Genomic DNA, 19,356 nt, shown 5'->3' with positions numbered 1-19,356 from the left:
TGACTATCTGCATATCTGCATGATGACATCCCCCATGGTAGATTTTTCTTCAGTAGCAACTCACAATGGCAGTAGTGACTTTCAGATGGTGGTTCCAGGCTGTCCGTCCATCTGACCTAGGAAACAAAAAATGGAAACAGTCAATGTTTTGGTTCAATGTTTGTTTGTTTTACCTTTATTGTCCTACACGTCACTGGAAAAGGTACTTTAAAGGTAAAATGCATCTATGTCAGGGGACAGACACAGACTTAAAGTGATCCTCGTGATAAGATTCTCTGATCAATTTTAATAATCAAGATGTTATTTTTCCCCTCAACGTTGCCTGAAATCTGGGCATAAGATAATGGAAGTCTATGTTTTGCCTGATATGATGAGCTACACAACCATCAAAAGGAACAACAAATGCCCAAATGGGATTTTCTTACTTTGATCGTCTGAGGAACTGTGAAACAACAAACACCACAGAGACGAGTGTTAAAGACGAACAAACAGTCAGGAATGAAACCCAGACCAGCAGCTTCTGCCCTCAGAGGCCTGCAGAGACTTGAGTCTGCTGTCTCTGAATTCTTCTGTCTGCATGTTTGTGTGTGCCAGTGTGTGTGCGTGCGTGTGTGTGTGTGTGTGTGTGTGTGTGTGTGTTTTGAGGGTGTGGGGAGAATGGGGCTAATGCAACCAGAATGAACTGGTTTAGGAGACAAAAGCTGGGGGCTAGAGGAGGTGCATAAGCAGGAGAAGAGAGAGGAGACCAGAAAGAGACAGAAGTTTTCCCCTGACGCTGCTCTGACCAACAACAGGAAAAGTAAGGGTTTTTTTTTTTTAAATATTTAACCATCTTGTAAAAATAATGATAACTTTAATAATAACATTGTTTGTGTACTTCTCTACCTTTGCATTGTTTATTTACTAAACTAAGTTTATCCTTTGAACTTACACATGATTTTTTATAAAAGCTCCTAATGTTTCTCCAGGTCAGAGGTGTTGATTTTATAGCCTGTCAGATAGTTTATGAAAAAAGAACTAGTCTCTTCTCTGTTTTGTTTTTTTTAACTTTTTTACTAAAAACAACTTTTTTTTACTGAACCCAGCTGCTTAGAGCAACTTTTCTGGATGCTGTTTATCATCTGCCTGCTGCTTTTCATTAGTCTTTATGTCATTGTCGCCGTTGCTGTGCCACGTCCCAGGCTTTTTTCCTCACATCCTAACATTGGGAAATGATGCAAGTCAGCTCTTTTTTACACACACACGCAGAAATAGCAGTTTATTGTGTGAATGTGATGATGTGTGTTAGTGTGTGTGCATGCTCCTACTTGCAGACATGAAAATGCGTGGAAAAAATGATTTAAATGATGATTAAAATGCCTGCTTCTCTGCTTCTCTGCTGATGCAACTTCTGTAGTTTGGTTGTGTTCTGTGTGTGTGTTTGTACTTGTTTACTAACGCTAAGGAGGGTTTTTTGTTGCTGTAAACAAGTGGTCTTCTCCAGACTCTGGTCTTCATGAGGCAGAAAATCATTTCTGATTCTTTGGCCAAAGTGAAAACAGAAATATTTCAGTGGTTAGCGTTAGTCATCTGGTATCAGGTTAAAGGGCCTGGCAGGAGGTAAAATGGTGACCACTGGAGTTTCCAACTGTTGTTCCAACACAATCTAGACATTAGGGGGCGTTTGTCTTTCTCCTCCTCAGACTTCAGGCTGCCATCATTTGCCAGAATGATACAATCTGCACTTTACTGTGTTTTACAAGTCTAAACCAGTTTGGTAAGCGTGTTGCATGTCAGAAAACACAGAAATTTCAAGTCGAGCAACAAGTTGATGAAAGTACACACTCCAAGAATTATTTTATATTAAAAAGTCCCTTTTCTTTCCTTTTGTCCCGCTGACATGTTTGTAGTATTGTCACATATCAACACACATTTTTGACCACAATTCAGACAAAAGTTATGTTTGCTGTGGCTCAATCAGAGCTTTAGCAGTACGTTGGCTAACTGGGTTAGCTGTGCTTTACATTTAAATAGACCTTAACTTCTTGAGGCCACATTCGAGGTATATTTTGTTTGTCTTTTTATTGTTGTTATTATTGAGTTCTTATTCTTTCTTCAAAGAGCCACTAACCCAAACCTTTTACATAGAATTTTGCAGCTCTTTTTTAAAAAGAAAATTTACCTTTTTTCCTACATTTTTGAGTAAACAAATCTATTTCATAATTCCTCAACACTTTTTTCAACACATCCTGCTTTAGCAGTATCGAAGTTGCAATGGAAACAAAACAGTCTTCTTTATCACAGACTTGGTGAGAGTTAACTGGCAATTGCAGTCCCATGTTTTAGCTTTAATACTATGAACAAATAAGTAAAAATGTCCGGTTAAGTCGCAGCATCTCCACTTCATGTACCTTCAAATACGATTCTAATTTCCAAATGATTACATTTTCAGCCCATACATCTGTTGAATGTGAGTGCAGCTGATTTTGCAGGATTGCTCTGCACCTAGAATCTAAAGTGTTCATTACAGCAGACACTGTCACAGTCATGTGGTCTCAGGATGATGGAACGTCTGTGACGGCGTAAAAACTGTCTCATTATTGTGTTTCATACCTGCAGAGGTTTGCCTCCTGCAGCAGGAGTTCACTCTGGTGTCGGGTTGGCTCTCCTTCTCGTCAATGGAAGCAGGAGCCGCTGAAAAGCTGAGTCATCTAAGCGGGAATGCTGAGTCCATCTATCTGCTGACAAAAAACAGATGTTGGGAGCTGTTTTTATTTCCTATTTCTTAACCGGTCGAAAAATAGCCTGCCAGTGTGGCTTTTGTGTGTTGTTAGTGTGTGTGTGTGTGTGTGTGTGAACAGTACACAACCTCTCTCTTCGGCTCTTCTTCTGCCTCTTTTCTTTGTCCAGCAAAGTTATTGGGTCACACAAGGACTGATACAAAAAAGTCATTTCCACTCGGCTGCTTGTCAAAATCCCTAATTACAGAGTCAAAACACACACACACACACACACACACACACAGTCACCAGCTTCTTTGTAACGCACTGAACCAACTCCAAATTTCAGACTGTGGAAGCTGGGGACCATAAACGGCCTTTCTTTCTTTCTTTCTTTCTTTCTTCTCAGCAGATATTAAAGCAGAGCTGGTGAGATTAGAGAATGAACATGCTTGCAGAATTTCATTCTGTCTTCCTTTCATTATGAGCTGAGTTCATGTTGTTAGTTGTAATCCTTGTTCAGTTGAAGCAAAGCACTTTTATAAGTCAACTATCAAACGGGACAAAAAGTGTGTCTTTTCTGTCTGTGATCTAAAGATTTTTACTAATTCTTATTCACTGACTTTCTAAATATGTCTTCGAATATGAATTACTGACGATTTTATTACATTCAGCTCAAAACTCTCAATGTATACTATACATACTCTATACTCAACGTGGTGCACATCCTAGGCACCCCATGTGGACTAGTGATGGGCAATACTAGATTTGTTTTATTCGATGCAATACCAATTATTTATTTGGCATTTTCCTAAATTTAACCTAAATTTAGTTTAGTTGCTACCAATTGATCTACCTATTGATCAACTTCAGTCCTGAACATTAAGGTTAAAATAGTAAATGACTCTTTTCATTGATGAATTTGTATCAATACTTTATGAGAGTAATCAATACTCAATCAAAACCTCTGTGAGTATCCATATATATATATATATCAATACCACAGTCTCAATACTCCGATCACTAAGGTGGACCATCTCCTATATACCACTACAGTCCTGGCTGCATTCATTTGGACTGCTGGGCTTGGATAAGATCTGGGCCAGTGGCCACACAACCTGTTTATTGTCCTACGTGTGGTCCATATTACATCATGTCCTCTGTCCAAACCACAGACAACATGACATACAGCACTGATATTGTATTTATGTAGTCATATATATATATATTCAAATACATCTGAAACGCCATACTTTCCTGCCACAGTTCAGGAGAGTGTTTCATGGAGCAGTTGTACCGTGAACAGGAACAATATTGAAGACAAATTCCACAGAAGAGTCAGCGATTTTAGCAAAGTGGGACACAGGACTCCCCCCCCCCCATCAAATACCTATGATACATACCACCTGATAAATAATCCATAATATGCTCATTATAATCTGCCAACAAAGCAATGTTTAAACTGAGTCATTAATATTTAACACTAAGTCACTTTACTCCACAACTAAAATAGAACAGTACCTGCAGCACCTCCAACAGCCACGTTTTTAAAATATTCTATACTTTAGTCCCATTGGTCTGAGCCAGGACTAATAAAATACACACAAAAACATACACAGCTGAACAGTAGAAGCCTCCAGTGATCTACTCTGGATGAATCGTTCAGACTGGTGCATGGTAGCCATGGCTGGTGGCAGATTATTTCAAATGCAAGATGTGGCCCAAACTACGGACACCAAATATGGGCCACATTAGGAAATCAAGTTCTGGGTCTCTTTTTTTTTTAGTCAGAAATTAGGTCCCTTACTGTCCTAGAGACTAAATTCACTGGCCCACCATACCACAGTAAATGACAGACTTAAGTGACCCACATCTGACCAACATCTGGGCCATAAACAAAACCAGGTGCAACTGTGTCTAATCTGGTCCAATAGGTGGAGAGGTGCTGTTATTAATTAAAGACTAATCAGTGACCCATATTTCTTCCTCATAGTCAATATAGTGTTTGTTCATTTGACCAATGGTCTGACCCAGAAACAAGACACTCACGACACCATCAAGTATCAAACCTCACATTGCCAACAGTCAGAGTCCAGTTGACATCTTATTTAAAAAGACATCTGTGCCACAGCCTGTGTTGTAGACCTGTTCTATCTGGTTATAGAAGCCACAACAAAGCTCAACTCTGAATGACAGCACCTGGTAACGGCTGTAGGTCAGTTCCGTTTCCTGCACTGACAGAAAGAAGGGGAGGAGGGGGCATTTCTTCTTCTCTTTTATTTCCGGAACACTTATTCCAGCAAAAATAACATCTGACACTGACCCCGAAGAAATACTTCCTTTGTCAGCTTTTCTCCTCATAAGGAAGTCGGACTAATGCTCCTCTAGGTTTTTTTCTTTCTTCTTCTGTTGTGTTTTTGGCAGATGGGCCTGCAGGCGGTGACAGAGAGATAAAGAACAGAGAAGGGAAGTGGTTTTCAGCCTTCTGATGACCACAGAGATCCTCAGTGGTTCGCACCCCCCACGGTGACTACAGTCACTGCAGGGGAATAAAAAAACAGGCTTATATTCAAAATAACTGACATCAAAAACCTTTTTGAAAACCAGATGTTTAGAATTAGTCGCTCTGAGTTGCGAAATAATTTAACTTCAAAGTTCATGTTTGGAGGGAAAATCAGTGTTGTGTCTCAGAATTACCCATTAGCTCAAACGGACGTTGTTGTTATCAGTAGTCACACGAGCTGCTTACAGAGCCGCACATTTTGGAAATGTTGTTATGCTACTTTTATCTCTGGCCAATTAGTCAACATATTCAATAATATCGTTGACATTTGTATGAAAGCAGTCGTTGATAACTAGAACACACAGCATGTGTTCAAATACTGGCTCATGGCTCTTGACCATGTCTGGGTACAGGAAGTCCAGTTGTCCCAAGCATCTTGAAGAACAAATATTAACCTACAACCTACACTAACCCTCTGGTCATCGGTCATCTCCACCTGGTATCGATGGTGTTGATCTTTGACCTTTACTTCTGGTCCCAATAATAAGTTGTTGTTAGCTGTAAAAGTCCTTAGTTGTCATTTTAGGATTGGATGAATGAAGTCATTCAGTCGTTACTCACAGCCCACATCAGTGTGTCATTATATTCAGGTTGTATCATTTCACTGAGATCCTTATGTCTTTATTCCCACTGCTGCTGCTGGGGTTGATCTTGGAAGAGCTTACAGTTCTTTCCTCCTGGGATGCTGCTGCGCTTCTGCTGCTGCTGCTGCTGCTCAGCTCCCGTCCCTGGACAGACTATTAGAGCAGCGGTGCATAATTGCAGCCCTGGTTGGTGTGTATGAAACATCCACTCCACACTGATCCGTACAATCTCTGTGGAAACTGACTTAAAAATATAAGCGGAAGAACGCCGGTTTAAGAATCACTGCTTACAATTCTTACTAAGAAATCGACAGTAGCATAAAAACATCTTTACTTTTGCCTTGTACTTTGTTGATAAGCCATTTTAGTGAGAGTACTGTGAGTACGCAGTACAAATGTATATTTCTTTCATCACAATAAGTATAAGCACAACTCTGAGAATCAATAAAGGAGAAGCACTTGTTTCAGGAAAACCAAAGAGTTGTGATCAAGCTCTGCTCCATCCGATCAGGTTCTCTCTATCCGTAATGAATTCATTCTTTGTGTTTATCTATTCTATTCTATTTCATTCCATTATTCTTTGTTTAATAGAATGTCTGAACTGAATTTCAAGTTTGACAGACAGAAAAAAATACTGTAAAAAAATTAAAAAGTAAGTAAAGTATGTAAGTAAAAAAAATACTGAAGGTACAAGTACATGTACAAGTACATGTAGCACATACTTCATTTAAAAGACACAATTTTGGTTTTTGATAAAAAGGTAACCAATTGCTGACTGACTTCACATCATTGATGTTTTTTTATTTTCCTGTAGGTTTTTCTTTGGCTTTGGTAACATGATGAGTGCTGCTGTCAGTGATTGTCCATCAGCTGACCCTGGGCTGAGGGACAACATTTACTGCATTAGCTGTTGAGGTGCAGCTGATCCCCTCGTGATGTGGTGTGTGTTTCTGTGTTTTGTTTTGACAGGATGAGGGCTGCACTGCTGCTGCTGTTTTTCTGTGTCATTGCCATCACCACTGTAGCTGGTGGAAAGAACAAAGGTGGGAATCTCTCTATTCTGTCTCACCCAAAGACCCCACTTTGGAATATTGTCCAATACATGAATAAGTGCAGTCAATTTGTCAAATCAAAGTGTCAAAGTTGGGGAGTGATGTTATTTTTTAAAGCCATCTGTGTGTGGAGTTGAAGGTGCAGTACCATTGGTGACCAGTGAATGGACTGTGCTTAAAAACCCATTAATCTGAATTGGTAAACAGCTGTATGAAATAATGATGATTAGTATTTTTATTTTCTACAATTTTAGAAAAAAATACAAAACTATTTAAAATAAGATTTGAACACAAATTTAAATGTAAACTTGAAAAAAACAACAAAACAAAAACAAAACAAGAAAAGCTTTTCCAATCAAACATTTTCTGTGAAAATACCTGGTTTAAAGTCTTTGGCTCTGTCTTCAGAGAGGAACAAACCCTCAGGGCCTGGGGCGAAATGCAAATGGAGCTACAGCAGCTGTGTGGCCAGCAATGGTGACTGTGGAGCAGGATTCAGAGACGGGACATGTGACACACAGACCAAGAAGATGAAGTGCAGAGTGCCCTGCAACTGGAAGAAGCAGTTTGGAGGTAAGTTACTCTTAAAAAACAGCCCCATCNCACCTTGCAAAGAGACGTGACACCTTAATTAACCCTAAAATTTTCATAACGAATGCTTTAAATGCCATGTAAATGTCAAGTAAAATTTACAGACAAAGCTGACTAAACATTGGCTTTAATAAAATAGCGCAATATCAAATGATAGCACTACGTAACTGCAGAATAAAGCTAAAAAATAATCAAAGACTATACATTACATTGTGGCTATATTTAGTTCCACAAAAGCTATTAATTATAATGAGTTAAATGGTGAGAAATAAAAATAGAATTAAAAAAATTAGTCTAAAAATATCTCAATTGCCAAAAAATAAGTACAACGAACATCAAATTTAATACATTAAAATTTTACCAAAAGCAGTAAGAAGACAACTTTTTAATTATTAAAAATATTATCCATAAATCCCAAAAAAGTACATAAAAATCTTAGTCAAACATAGGTACACATTGTGAATGTATCCTGAAATAATGGTGTAAAACGCTATGGCATATTTCAATAGAGCAGCACAGCAGTATTTTCCTACATTGTTACAGGCATGCACACACAGCTGACAGTTGTTGTTAGTGATGTGATGGATGTGGTCCAGAAACAATTAGAGTGAAGAGAGGCAACAGAAACAAAGCAGAACACCAGGAACAGCCCTGTATTTCTATACAGCTGTACAACTGTGTGACGCCATGAAGATGCAATTAGTCTTGTCACATCGTCAATGAACTTCAGCTCTAATTGATTCAGCCCTGTCTGTTTATAATGGTCCGGTCTTACAGAAGCCTGAAGCCTGTAAATGAACGTGCCCTTCACTTACAGAGCTGCACTGATGCCGTGTTCTCGGTCAGGGGAACCACACAAACACGCCTGATCTGGATAATTGCACAAAGGAAATAGTTGCTGTATTGAACAGGCTAATCTTGATTCATCACTAGTGCCTTCTGAGGGACAGTTCAGGTTTATTAAGATGACGGCACTGAGGAGAAGACAGTTATTTATGAGAAAACGTACAACAGAACAACAAAGGGACATACAGTATATAAAGATATAATAAATGACATGCTGAAGCACCACTGAATGTTGTTTTTTTTTTCTTTTACGTTGACCTTTTGTCTGTTTTGGGAAAAAACTTTTTTTTTCTTTCTAAATCTATTAACATTACAAAAAAAAAAACATTCTCAAAAATACACTAACAGTTTTACAAAACACATGATCGTTCTGGAAAACCAGATTATATATTTTAAAATAACTATTCGTTATTTTCAAAACCAAAATCAACATTCTGAAAAATATTATTACCTTTTTGTAAAAAATCAAATTTAAATTTTATAATACAGGGTAAGACTGAATTGCCTAGTTTCAATAGTCATAAAACATATTTTCCAAGGGTTAAAAATCACTAAAAAACTAGCACAGCAGCTAAAAGCCAGAATAATTATTTGCAAAAATAACTTAAAGCTAGCAAAGAAAAAAAAACCTTGACATAAGCTGATACAAGGAGCTAATAATGGTCAGTGAAACACTGACTTCTCCACACACATTAGTGTCCTCAAAAAGGACAATGAATAGAATTAAACGGCATCCAAGTGTGAAATAGATGATGTGTTGGCATAAAGAGTTGGTTGCAGGTCAGAGAACATGTAGGCCGCTCACTGTTGAACCATGTGATGTGTTTCTAAGAGAGTGAGAGAAATGTTCTGTGACAAAGGTGTGACGCTGGTCCACTGGGAGCTCCGGACGAGGGGAGGTAATTGTAATGATTGCAGGATGCAGATAGTTTTCAGTGGTAACAATGTAGAAGGTCAGGGATCCAGTGGCCTTGATTAACAACATAGGGAGAACGGCCCAGTGGAAAAATGAAATATTGATGTGCGGAGGAAATACATGTGGTCGAGGTTTTCTTTCTCCAATTTGGCATCTTCAGCCATGATCAGCTGAGGTTTTCTTGGTCATGATTGTGATTTCTTAGCGCATGTTAGCTACTAGCTTGAACAGTTCACTTTAGAGAACAACCCGAGGTAAATCTACTGACTATTTACCATAACCTTAACAGGATTAATTATTATAAAAAACCTTGTAATTACTGAATGTTCTTGCTCTACAACGTTATGTTCTTCTCTAATGGACAAATAGTTTAAAGAAATGACAAATGTTTGACCCTAAACACAAAAATATGTGCTTCCAGGATTATTAAAAAGACTTACTAATTTTACAACTTTACAAATAAAGTTACTATAGAACCTTGAAGTACACCAGGATTAAAACCTCTTTTTTTTCCCCTTTTAGCTGACTGTAAGTATCGATATGGAAGCTGGGGAGAGTGTGATCTAGACTCTGGCTCTCGGTCCACGACAGCAACACTGAAGAAGGCCATGTTCAACGTCGAGTGTCAGCAAACCCTCACTGTCACCAAACCTTGCTCAGGAGAAAAAATTCAAAAACAGGAGAAAAAGGTGCGATCACGTTTTACCAATGTCAAAGTTTGGTGAACAGATGCAGACTTTGTGGTGTAAAGTATTCATTTATAACTGTCACCAACTATTATTATCTACTTTTTTAATCATCTAGCTGAAACAACATTACGCTTTGTACCAATCATTTGGTTTACTTTGCTTTCCTTATAAAACTCTCAACCATACTTGTTTTGTTTTGGCTTAAATATTAGGATAGATTTTTAACTTCTTCTGAGATTATATTTCGACTTTATTTGGTTATTTGCCAGTTTTCCTAATACTTTTTTTTTTTTTAGTAATTTTTGCTCTCTTTGTCTTGTCGATTGTATAATTTCTTTTTATTCTGATAAACTCTAGCAGTTATCTTCCTGGCTACGTTTCAGCTTTTGCTAACTCTCAGCATAATTTGGAGTGAACTTACCCTCACTTATACTGATGACACATACATTTGTGACATAGCGTTGACTAATAAGTAACAGGTTCGCTATTTTTCCCAACATTATATCATCTCTACTGTATGTATGAAGGATTTGTGACATTCTTGCCTTTTTCTGTCTTTCTTCCAGGAAAAGAGACGGAAGATAAAGGAGGAGAAGCGAGCCTCCAAGATCAAAGCAAAAATTGAGGCACAGTAATAATTGTCAAAATCGCAGCCTTTTTCAATAATTATTTTTACGACAGTACAATCACTTCACAAATTTCCAGCCTTATTTTACAAGTCACTTTTTTGTTCTTTCATTATCGCTTACAAGTCCAACACCTTCATGACCAGAACAGTCGATGTCGCAGAGATGAAGTGTTTTGGGGACAATATTTTTTGCATTGTTAATTTCCTTTAAGCCTGCAGTACTGTAAAAATAATACTAATTCAGAAAAAAAATATGTGGGATGTTGTTTCCAAACCATTTGTGGAATAAATGCATCTTTACAAAAATTCAATGAGGCTTCACTACAAACAGGAGCTGATGTAATTTTCAATGTCCTGCCACTTTGGCTCTGAGGTATTTTATTACTGTAAACACACACACATACACACAGAGTCTTTGTACTCCATTTTGTAGATAGTCGTGGCTCCAAAAACCAAGAACCCAATTTATTTTCCTTTTTATTCTAACCTCCAATGTTAGTACTTAATCAAAGTGTGTGTGTGTGAAATGTCAGCAGTGTAAATTTGATTTATACCCACAAATGACTGCTATTATCCTTTGCTTTTGTTTCAATTTGAAAAGTTCCTTTTTCTTCTCATTTGGGATTTTTTTCCCCATAAAGTTTTCTATGCTCTCTTTCTCTTCTAGGAAAGCAATTATTTTTAGTTTTAGGCTTCAACAGTTTTGTTTTCATTTTGTTATTAAAGTCTGAAATCATAATCTCACATGGTTTCTATGTCCTTCATTACTTTCAGTTTGAAAATTGTCTAGACTACAGCCTAATGTGTCTGTGTTACTTATACTGACACATCTGAAAAGTCACAGTTTACATACTGTATATTATTGTTTAGGTTTTTCCATTCAAATAGAAACGGATAAAGCAGAACAGAATAGAAACGGATAGAACTATCTACAGTATTACCAGAAACGTTCCATAGAAGCATGGTCCAGAAAAATTTAAACTGCAAAAAACAATATAGGGTTTAACCAAATATCTTTTATATTGTTTTTAGATTGCCCTACTTTTTTAAAAAAAATGTAGAAAATAAAATAAAAAACAGATATTTTAATAAATAAATAAATAAATGGAGGGTATATATATGTGTGTGTTCTGGTCGTTTGAGCATGCTGCCAATGGAAGAAGGCTTTTTTTTTGAAGGATGTTGGATTAGCTTTCTCTTGACAAATCACGTAAACCTAAGTGTTAGCTTTACCTTCATTCCTCAGATATTAGGTTGTAAGCGTGGATTAATAGGTGCATGCAACAACCCAACAGAAAAAAGGCCAGAGTTAGCATAACATTTTTCTGAAATCCTAAGAAATAGACAACATGTAGCATTAACGCACTGAATGAGACGTACAAATGAAATATAATACAGAAAATACTCAAAAGGCAAAGTGTTTTTCATGGTGATCCAGAACTGATTTAACTATCTCTATAAGCTACAATAACACAAGCTGTGAGTTCTAAGAGAGAAAAACAAAGGTGATTCCAAAAGAAAAGAAACAGACAATATTCCAGGTAAATGACAGCAAACAAAAAAAATGTTTCCGCCCGGTTTCGAACTGGGGACCTTTCGCATGTGAGGCGAACGTGATAACCACTACACTACGGAAACACATATACATGTAAAAATTATTTTGTCTTTTCCATCAGCTATTGGATTGTTCACAACAAAGACAAAGACTTTAACTATCTGGTTGCGTGTGGTTGCGAACTGAAAACTGTTCTTGCAGGTGATAATCGCTACACTATGGAAAGAAGAACCCATCTAAAAATTGAAACTGAAATATTCTTTGCCTTTGGCCTTTTGTATGAAGTACAGTATTTTCCACACAAAAGGAAAACAATTTAACACTGTTTCTGCCCAGTTTCGAACTGGGGACCTTTCGCGTGTGAGGCAAACATGCGACATGTGACATCCACTACACCACAGAAACCCATAGAAACCAACTCTTGGCAAACATTTACAAGAAATTCCACATCTTGTCAAACAAGAATGAAATTTTTCCCCACGTCCTAAGAAATAGACAACATGTAGAATTAACAAACTGAATGAAATGTACAAATGACATGAAATATAGAACATACTCAAAAAGCAAAGTGTTTTATATAAAATTGGCGATGTCGTGGTGATCCAGAACTTATTTAACTTTCTCTATAAGCTACAATAAAACAATGAAAATCTCCTAATAGATAGTCAAGCTGAGAGTGCTGTCCAACCTTTAATGGATTCCTTGTTAGCTATATTAGAACTAACAGACATAGAATAACAAAGGTTGGGGAATTGATCTGATTCCAAAAGAAGAGAAACACAATATTCCAGGTAAACAAAAAATGTTTCCGCACAGTTTTGAACTACGGACCTTTCGCACGTTAGGCGAACGTGATAACCACCACACTAGGGAAACACACAGCCATGTAACTATTCAATAAAACTACCCCTTGTATTTTGTCTTTTCCATCAGCTATTGGATGGTTCACAAAGATAGAGATTTTAACTATCTGGTTCTGCAGTTTCGAAGCGAAGACAGTTCTTATCTGATAAAGGTGATAATCGCTACACTATGGAAAGAAGATTCCATCTAAAAAATGAAAGTGAAACATACTTTGCATTTGGCCTTTTGTATGAAGTACGGTATTTTTCCACACAAAAGAAAAACTATTTAACACTGTTTCTGCCCAGTTTCGAACTGGGGACCTTTCGCGTGTGAGTCGAACTTGACATCCACTACACCACAGAAACCCATAGAAACCAACTCTTGGCAAACATTTACAAGAAATTCCACATCTTGTCAAACACAAGAATGAAATTTTTCCCACGTCCTAAGAAATGGACAACATGTAGCATTAACGAACTGAATGAAATGTACAAATGACATGGAATACAGAACATACATATTTCCCCCAGTTTCAAACTGGGGACCATTCCCATGATAGGCGACCAGGATAACCATTACCATTTAAATGTAGAATAACTTTTTTTTTTCCTTCTCCATTTTACCGTCAATTTTGCACACAGTCTTAAATAACCTTCAACTCTTTATCAATTGTAAATACCCTTCGGTACACTGGTTATTGTGTTTTGAGATGACATATTTCTGTTGTTTTTTTATTTTGAAAATCTTGTCTTATAAAATTGTTTTTATTTCAGGAGAAAAGAGTCGTCACTGCAGTAAAAGTGAATTCCCGTCACTCATGAGAATTTTATTCAGACAGAGAAAAGAGAGACATTACATTTCACCACGCCTAGGTCACGGTGAACTACATGCTCTGTACATTGAGAGATTAATACATTTCACCAACTAAACCAGGATAAAATGAATAGCACAAGAACCAGGTCTCATCTCTTTGGAATGATTTAGTATGTAATACACAGTAATAACTTCATATATTCACAGTCATCCTCTGGTGTATTTACAAAAATGTGCTTTAAAAGTTACATATGAAAACAATGCGCTGATTATTCATTACCCCTGTTATATATAATTACAAATGCAGGCAGGGTAACTACCAAATTGAATGCCACGTCACGTCACACTGTGAAACCTAAAAAAGCAGTAGGGTTTCAATTAGGTATGGCTCCATGATCTAATACTCAGGATCTGTATAAGTCCGATATAGGTCAAATTTTCAGAATTGAACATCAAAAACAAAACAAACCAAAAAACAAATGTAGCCCCTCTCATTCTATACCTTCTGTCTTTCTTGCCCTCTTCCCTCTCACTGAGCTCATTAGAGCCGTTCTTCTTTCACTCTGTCCCTCTATCAGGCTCACCATACTGGCGTTCTCAATATCTTCCTGCTGTCTGAGCTCTACTCAGCACTGTTTCTCTGAAGAGACAATTAAGGGAGAGCCTTCATATAATAATATAATAATTAGGGATGGCTCAATTTGATACTGGGTTAGTATCCGTCCAATATTGGTAAAAATTTCAGGATTAGTTGATCCGATACCTAAGCCCAAATGCTTAACTTGTTGCAGTATCATATCGGACATGAAAAAGTTGTATGAAACTATCCCTAGTTTTAGGTGTGCTGTGTTGTTACTGTATAATTTAATTCCCTTGTAACCATTTTTGTTGGAACATGTACAAGAAATGTCAAGGTAAAAAAAAAACTTAACATCTTTTTATTAAACAAAATAAGGATGATTAGCTTCTCTAGTTTGTGCTCACACGTTGAATGCTCTCATTGAAACATTACTATGTGTGGAAGGCTCCTTCTATGGTGAAGACCAACTACTAATGCACAAAAGAATCATTTAAACTATTGTCTAACTTTTGCAGACAGGACATAGTGTGTCTGTTCAGGCTAATTTTAACAAATCCCCAGAGCTAGTTCTGACCACATTTTATATATAGTCTAGAAAGTAAAGTAGATTTGGTAAAGCTACAAATAGTTAAAATTTGGGAAAATATGATTTCAAGAAGCTGACTCCAAAAAAAAAAACAACAAACAAACAAACAAACAAACAAAAAAACAGTATATGTTGGCCTTACAGAAAGTGCTATGTGTTTAGAATCAGTGGGAAAGTATCACAAGAAAGCTATTTGGAAAATTTGTGATTTTGATTAACTTACTTTGTTTACTTTCTACCGTATGTCTACCAGGGTAATATATATTGTCTTTAAGTCCAAGTGATAAATGTCCAACCACTGGGCAGGAAACACTGTAACAGACATTAAATACTAGTCACAATAGCTACTGTCTAAAGTATTGAAACATAAGACATTTGTTTGATGATCATGTCCCTCAGTCCATGGTTGAAATGCACTTAAAAAGACAGTTTTGGTGGTTGTTTTATTTTGTTGGATAGAAGCGTAAAAACAAAAATTGTGAAAAGTTATAGTTTCAGTAAATATATTTAAGTTTTCCTTCAAGAAAATACTTTTTTTTTTTACATGATGGCTGACTACAGTACTTTTAATTGCACCGAATACTGCAGAACTATATTTTAAAGGTCCAGTGTGTTGTAGCAAGAAACATTATTTTTAGATTTTTTTTAATATACTTCAGTTCACATATTTGGTAAACAATTTAGGCAATATTATAGTTTTTGTCTAGGTTTAAGCTACATAAGGCTAAACGTTTTAGCTAATTTGCTCATTACAAATTAATTAAAAGTTTAGGGTTAACTTTAGCTTTTTGCTGTGGTATGTGTGCTGTTAATGTGTTTCAGCTATTTCTGGTCTAACTTTAGTTACAATTTTTTTCTTTTTACTTACAAGCTTGTTCTCAACATAGTTATAGTGTACTGTATACCCAACTTCTGCCTTCTTTTTGTTTTTTTGTGTTGTTTTCTCCCTTTTAGTAAAAGCTAATTTTTAATCTTCTAACACTTGTCGTGAAAGCCATGCATATAAAACAAAAACATTTTCTGTCTCTGTAGATATGTATGTTTTGTTTGCTATCAAAGCTATCCACGCATTCTCTCCTCATGTGTTGGGTATCCTAATATATATTAAACAGTGACAGTCAGATATTTCAAAACTGTTTTCCCAAATCTCCCGGTATTTTTATACCCAGGAGGCATCTTGCTAAATGTGTTGAATTAAATATGAAATGCATTTTATAGCCATAAAAACACAGCTATTCTATCTTACATTGTTACACACTGGTAGAAAGAGGTTTGTGCTGTAGTTAAATCTCCAGTGTGAAACCTGAATGTTTCACGCTGGACCTTTAAAATGAGATTATATTTCTCCTTTGGCTCTATTTTCCATCAGCTGTTAGTTTTCCCCCAGTGGCTTCCTTGATGTAAGAGACGACAGAAGGAAACTTCAGTCTTGGCTGTTGTTCCACCCACTGATTCACACAGCTTCATCCTCCCTGTGGGTCAGACTCTGACTGTTAGACTCTTCTGTTGTCTCTCCTCTACCATAAACCTCTGTTCTCTTCTCTCCCTCTCTGAGATAAGTGGTGTCACAGACAGAAGATTCACAGTTACAACAGACAGCCGAGAGGTGTTCAACGTAAGCACTGCCTCATGTTGGAAAGAGAGCTGACAGAGGGGAGATGTAACATGTAACCCAAACCTAAAGGGGATAATGTGCAGCTACCAATTCCATTGTAGCCCCAGTTCTTGTCTAAAAACACACATTTAACATTTGCTGCAGCAGTGATGTTCACCTTATTTTCTCAGTTTAAAAGTTAATATTTTTTGGATATTTTCAAATTATGGCTGAACAGCTGCAATTGTTTTCTCATTTTATCTATAATGATATCTTGGTTACAGCTTGGAAACATTGTTACAGGTTTAATTTCCAGCAAGCTTAAAATAAGGTTGGGTATTTGTAGCCCAGCGGCCTGGGGGATTTTGAGTTCCATCCAAAAGTTCAAATATAGCTACATGCAGTTATATCCATGGCTAATTGACTTGTTTCACATTTTGCATACCACTGACTTCTAGTTCCAAATCCAAGAAATCACACAAAAGCTGAATATTCAGGTTAACACCCTGTTCTATGGAGTCTTGTGTAAACTATGCTTTATTGATTAAATGGTTCTTCAGTGCTTTTTCCTCCACTGTACAGAGTGAGTTTTCTCCTTTCTACTGACTCTGTTGGTCAGAAATTGTAGCAGGGGATCTTAATAGTACAATGGGTCCAAGTGACACATTAATAGCAAAAAACAATGGCATTATCAAAATAACTGCAAGACTCTAACAAAGAGTTTTCATTAAATAATGTCTTTCTGTCAGCCGCTAGTTCTTGAACATTAACCCTAAACCAACATCATATTCCTAATTCATTCATCTATTTGTCTAGAGTCAATCCCAGCAATCACTGGGTGAGGGTGAGGCACACCCTGGACACCCTGGATATAAAGACAAAAAACCATTCACACTCACACTCACACTCTCACACACACACACACACAGAGAGAGAGAGCGTTAACGATGGTCATAGTAATTGACCTATTAGTGTATGTGTTTTGCTTGTGGTAGAAAACTAGAACATCCACAGAAACCTCAACACATTTCAAACAAGGAAACTGTAAATGAACTAATTACTGTTGGGCTGATGTCTCAGCTGTTTTTACAGCATCTAATATACTAAACATTTACCACTGACTCCTTGGCACAGAAAACAAACTTTGAATTAATACTAGTACTGGAAGCAGACATGACTATCTCAATGAATTCTAAGTATACACTTGTACATTTACTGCACATGCTGAAGGAAGAGGACTGAACTCAATTTTGTTTGTTTGTTTTCTTTCTGCAAATAACTAGGGTGTTTTGCAGCGCCCACTTTCGCCCCCTTACTCCGTAATTTGGGTTATTAAGATGGATGGATACAATCGGCGAGAGCTGTCATTATTTCCGTTAGTCAGGCAGTCAGTCTAATTTATTCCAACTCCACTGTCAACTATTCAATGTCAATAAAAATTTACCAGACACTGAGTCTCTGTGTCAACCTGTCTGAGTGAAATGTGCCCCTGTTCACTTCCTGGATAATAAAGTGCAGAGGCACATTCTTGATTTTCTTTCAGCTCTCATTAATGGTCTGTAAACAAAGTTTCTTTATAGGCTGAGAAGCAGTTTTTAACTCATTGACTGCTTTTTGATAAGTTGAGAAAGTTGACTCAGTCGGACCCCAGGCCTGGCACCAATACAGGCCTACAGAACACTGTCAGCTGATTGTGATTATAATACAGATCCCATGGTGCACTGTGCACCACCTGAGCAAGGTCAACACAAAAAAATCAGCAAAAATGAATGACCACACTAAAAAACTACACTAAATGCTACACACAAAGTCTGATAAAAAATGAAAGCATCCGATAGAGAGGGCTCGATTTACAGGTGTAGAATTCAGTGGTGTTCACCATTTTAATGTGCAAGTAAAGAATCCAGTGGTGTTCACCATTTTAATGTGCAAGGACAAAACAGAAAATGTCTTCTTCAAAAAATAAAATAAACACTCTTTGTCCTTCTCAGAGGGATAAAAGAAGGTCAAAAGCTCTCAAGGACACAATGATGTATCCTCCAATGGATGAAGAAAAATTTCAATGTTCAAGAACACAAGTTGGAAGGGTTCAAAGGGTACTGTGGGTCAGCAGGTCCTTCTTCCATAGCCTTTGCTATGTAGCTTTAAAAGGTCTCTCACCAACTCCCTAGGAAGTTCATGACAGTCCTCTATCGTCTCTCTCCAGGCATGCTACTTCAGACCAATGAATTAGACTAGATTAGCATTAGCCCCGCTCACTTTAGTTTAATGGGTGAGTTTACTAGATAAATTTAATTAATGTACTACTGCAACACAGGGTCATGAAATAATGTAATAAATAGTGAAGTAATTATGTTTTTTGTTGTTTATTTAATGACACATTTATGTATTTAATTCCAATTCAATATAATCCTCCATAGTGTAAAGTGGGAAAGAAACACATGTGCCATGGCAGTCGGGTATAAAATGGGAAGCCCTGTCCTAGTCTGAGCTGCATGAACACAATGCCACAAATAAACAATACTGCAAGTGTAATCTTGCAAACATACAATTAGGAATAAAGTTTACAAAGCTTTTAAGTTGAAAAGTTGTAATATGATGAAAGGTAGACAATGTTAAGAACATGCATATACAATAGGCATAGTTTTGAATGGATTCATGGACAAAAAGGTACAAGGATACAAAGACACGAGGGGCCAAATATGCTATGTCGTAATAATCCTCTGTAGCAAAGCTGCAAACCACCTGAACAAAAACTTACAAGGATTTGGGGACAATGATTGCAAGGTTGCAAGATAGTGAGGATTTAAAAGT

General features: G+C 37.0%; 1 protein-coding gene and 3 non-coding genes across 4 annotated transcripts; 1 reads left to right on the top strand and 3 right to left on the bottom strand.

Moving 5' to 3' along the window:
• The first annotated feature begins 654 nt into the window (after positions 1–654).
• LOC103389422 (midkine-like) lies at positions 655–11,312 on the top strand. Its single transcript, XM_008324820.3, has 5 exons — positions 655–799; positions 6,816–6,889; positions 7,307–7,471; positions 9,774–9,940; positions 10,507–11,312. Exons 2-5 carry the CDS (start codon positions 6,817–6,819, stop codon positions 10,573–10,575), a joined length of 474 nt encoding a protein of 157 aa, XP_008323042.1. The 5' UTR covers positions 655–799; position 6,816; the 3' UTR covers positions 10,576–11,312.
• Positions 11,313–12,133: 821 nt separating this feature from the next.
• trnav-cac (transfer RNA valine (anticodon CAC)) lies at positions 12,134–12,206 on the bottom strand. The gene has a single exon. It is a non-coding gene; the product is annotated as a tRNA-Val (tRNA).
• A 720-nt stretch (positions 12,207–12,926) lies between these two features.
• On the bottom strand, positions 12,927–12,999 carry trnav-aac (transfer RNA valine (anticodon AAC)). Its single transcript has one exon. It is a non-coding gene; the product is annotated as a tRNA-Val (tRNA).
• Positions 13,000–13,261: 262 nt separating this feature from the next.
• trnav-cac (transfer RNA valine (anticodon CAC)) lies at positions 13,262–13,334 on the bottom strand. The gene has a single exon. It is a non-coding gene; the product is annotated as a tRNA-Val (tRNA).
• Positions 13,335–19,356: the final 6,022 nt, after the last annotated feature.

This window comes from Cynoglossus semilaevis, chromosome 14 (genome assembly GCF_000523025.1).
Source record: "Cynoglossus semilaevis isolate Cse_v1.0 chromosome 14, Cse_v1.0, whole genome shotgun sequence".
In the NCBI taxonomy this organism is placed as follows: Eukaryota; Metazoa; Chordata; class Actinopteri; order Pleuronectiformes; family Cynoglossidae; genus Cynoglossus; species Cynoglossus semilaevis.
Note: the sequence above shows the minus strand (reverse complement) of the source record. Positions and strands in the feature narration are given on the sequence as shown.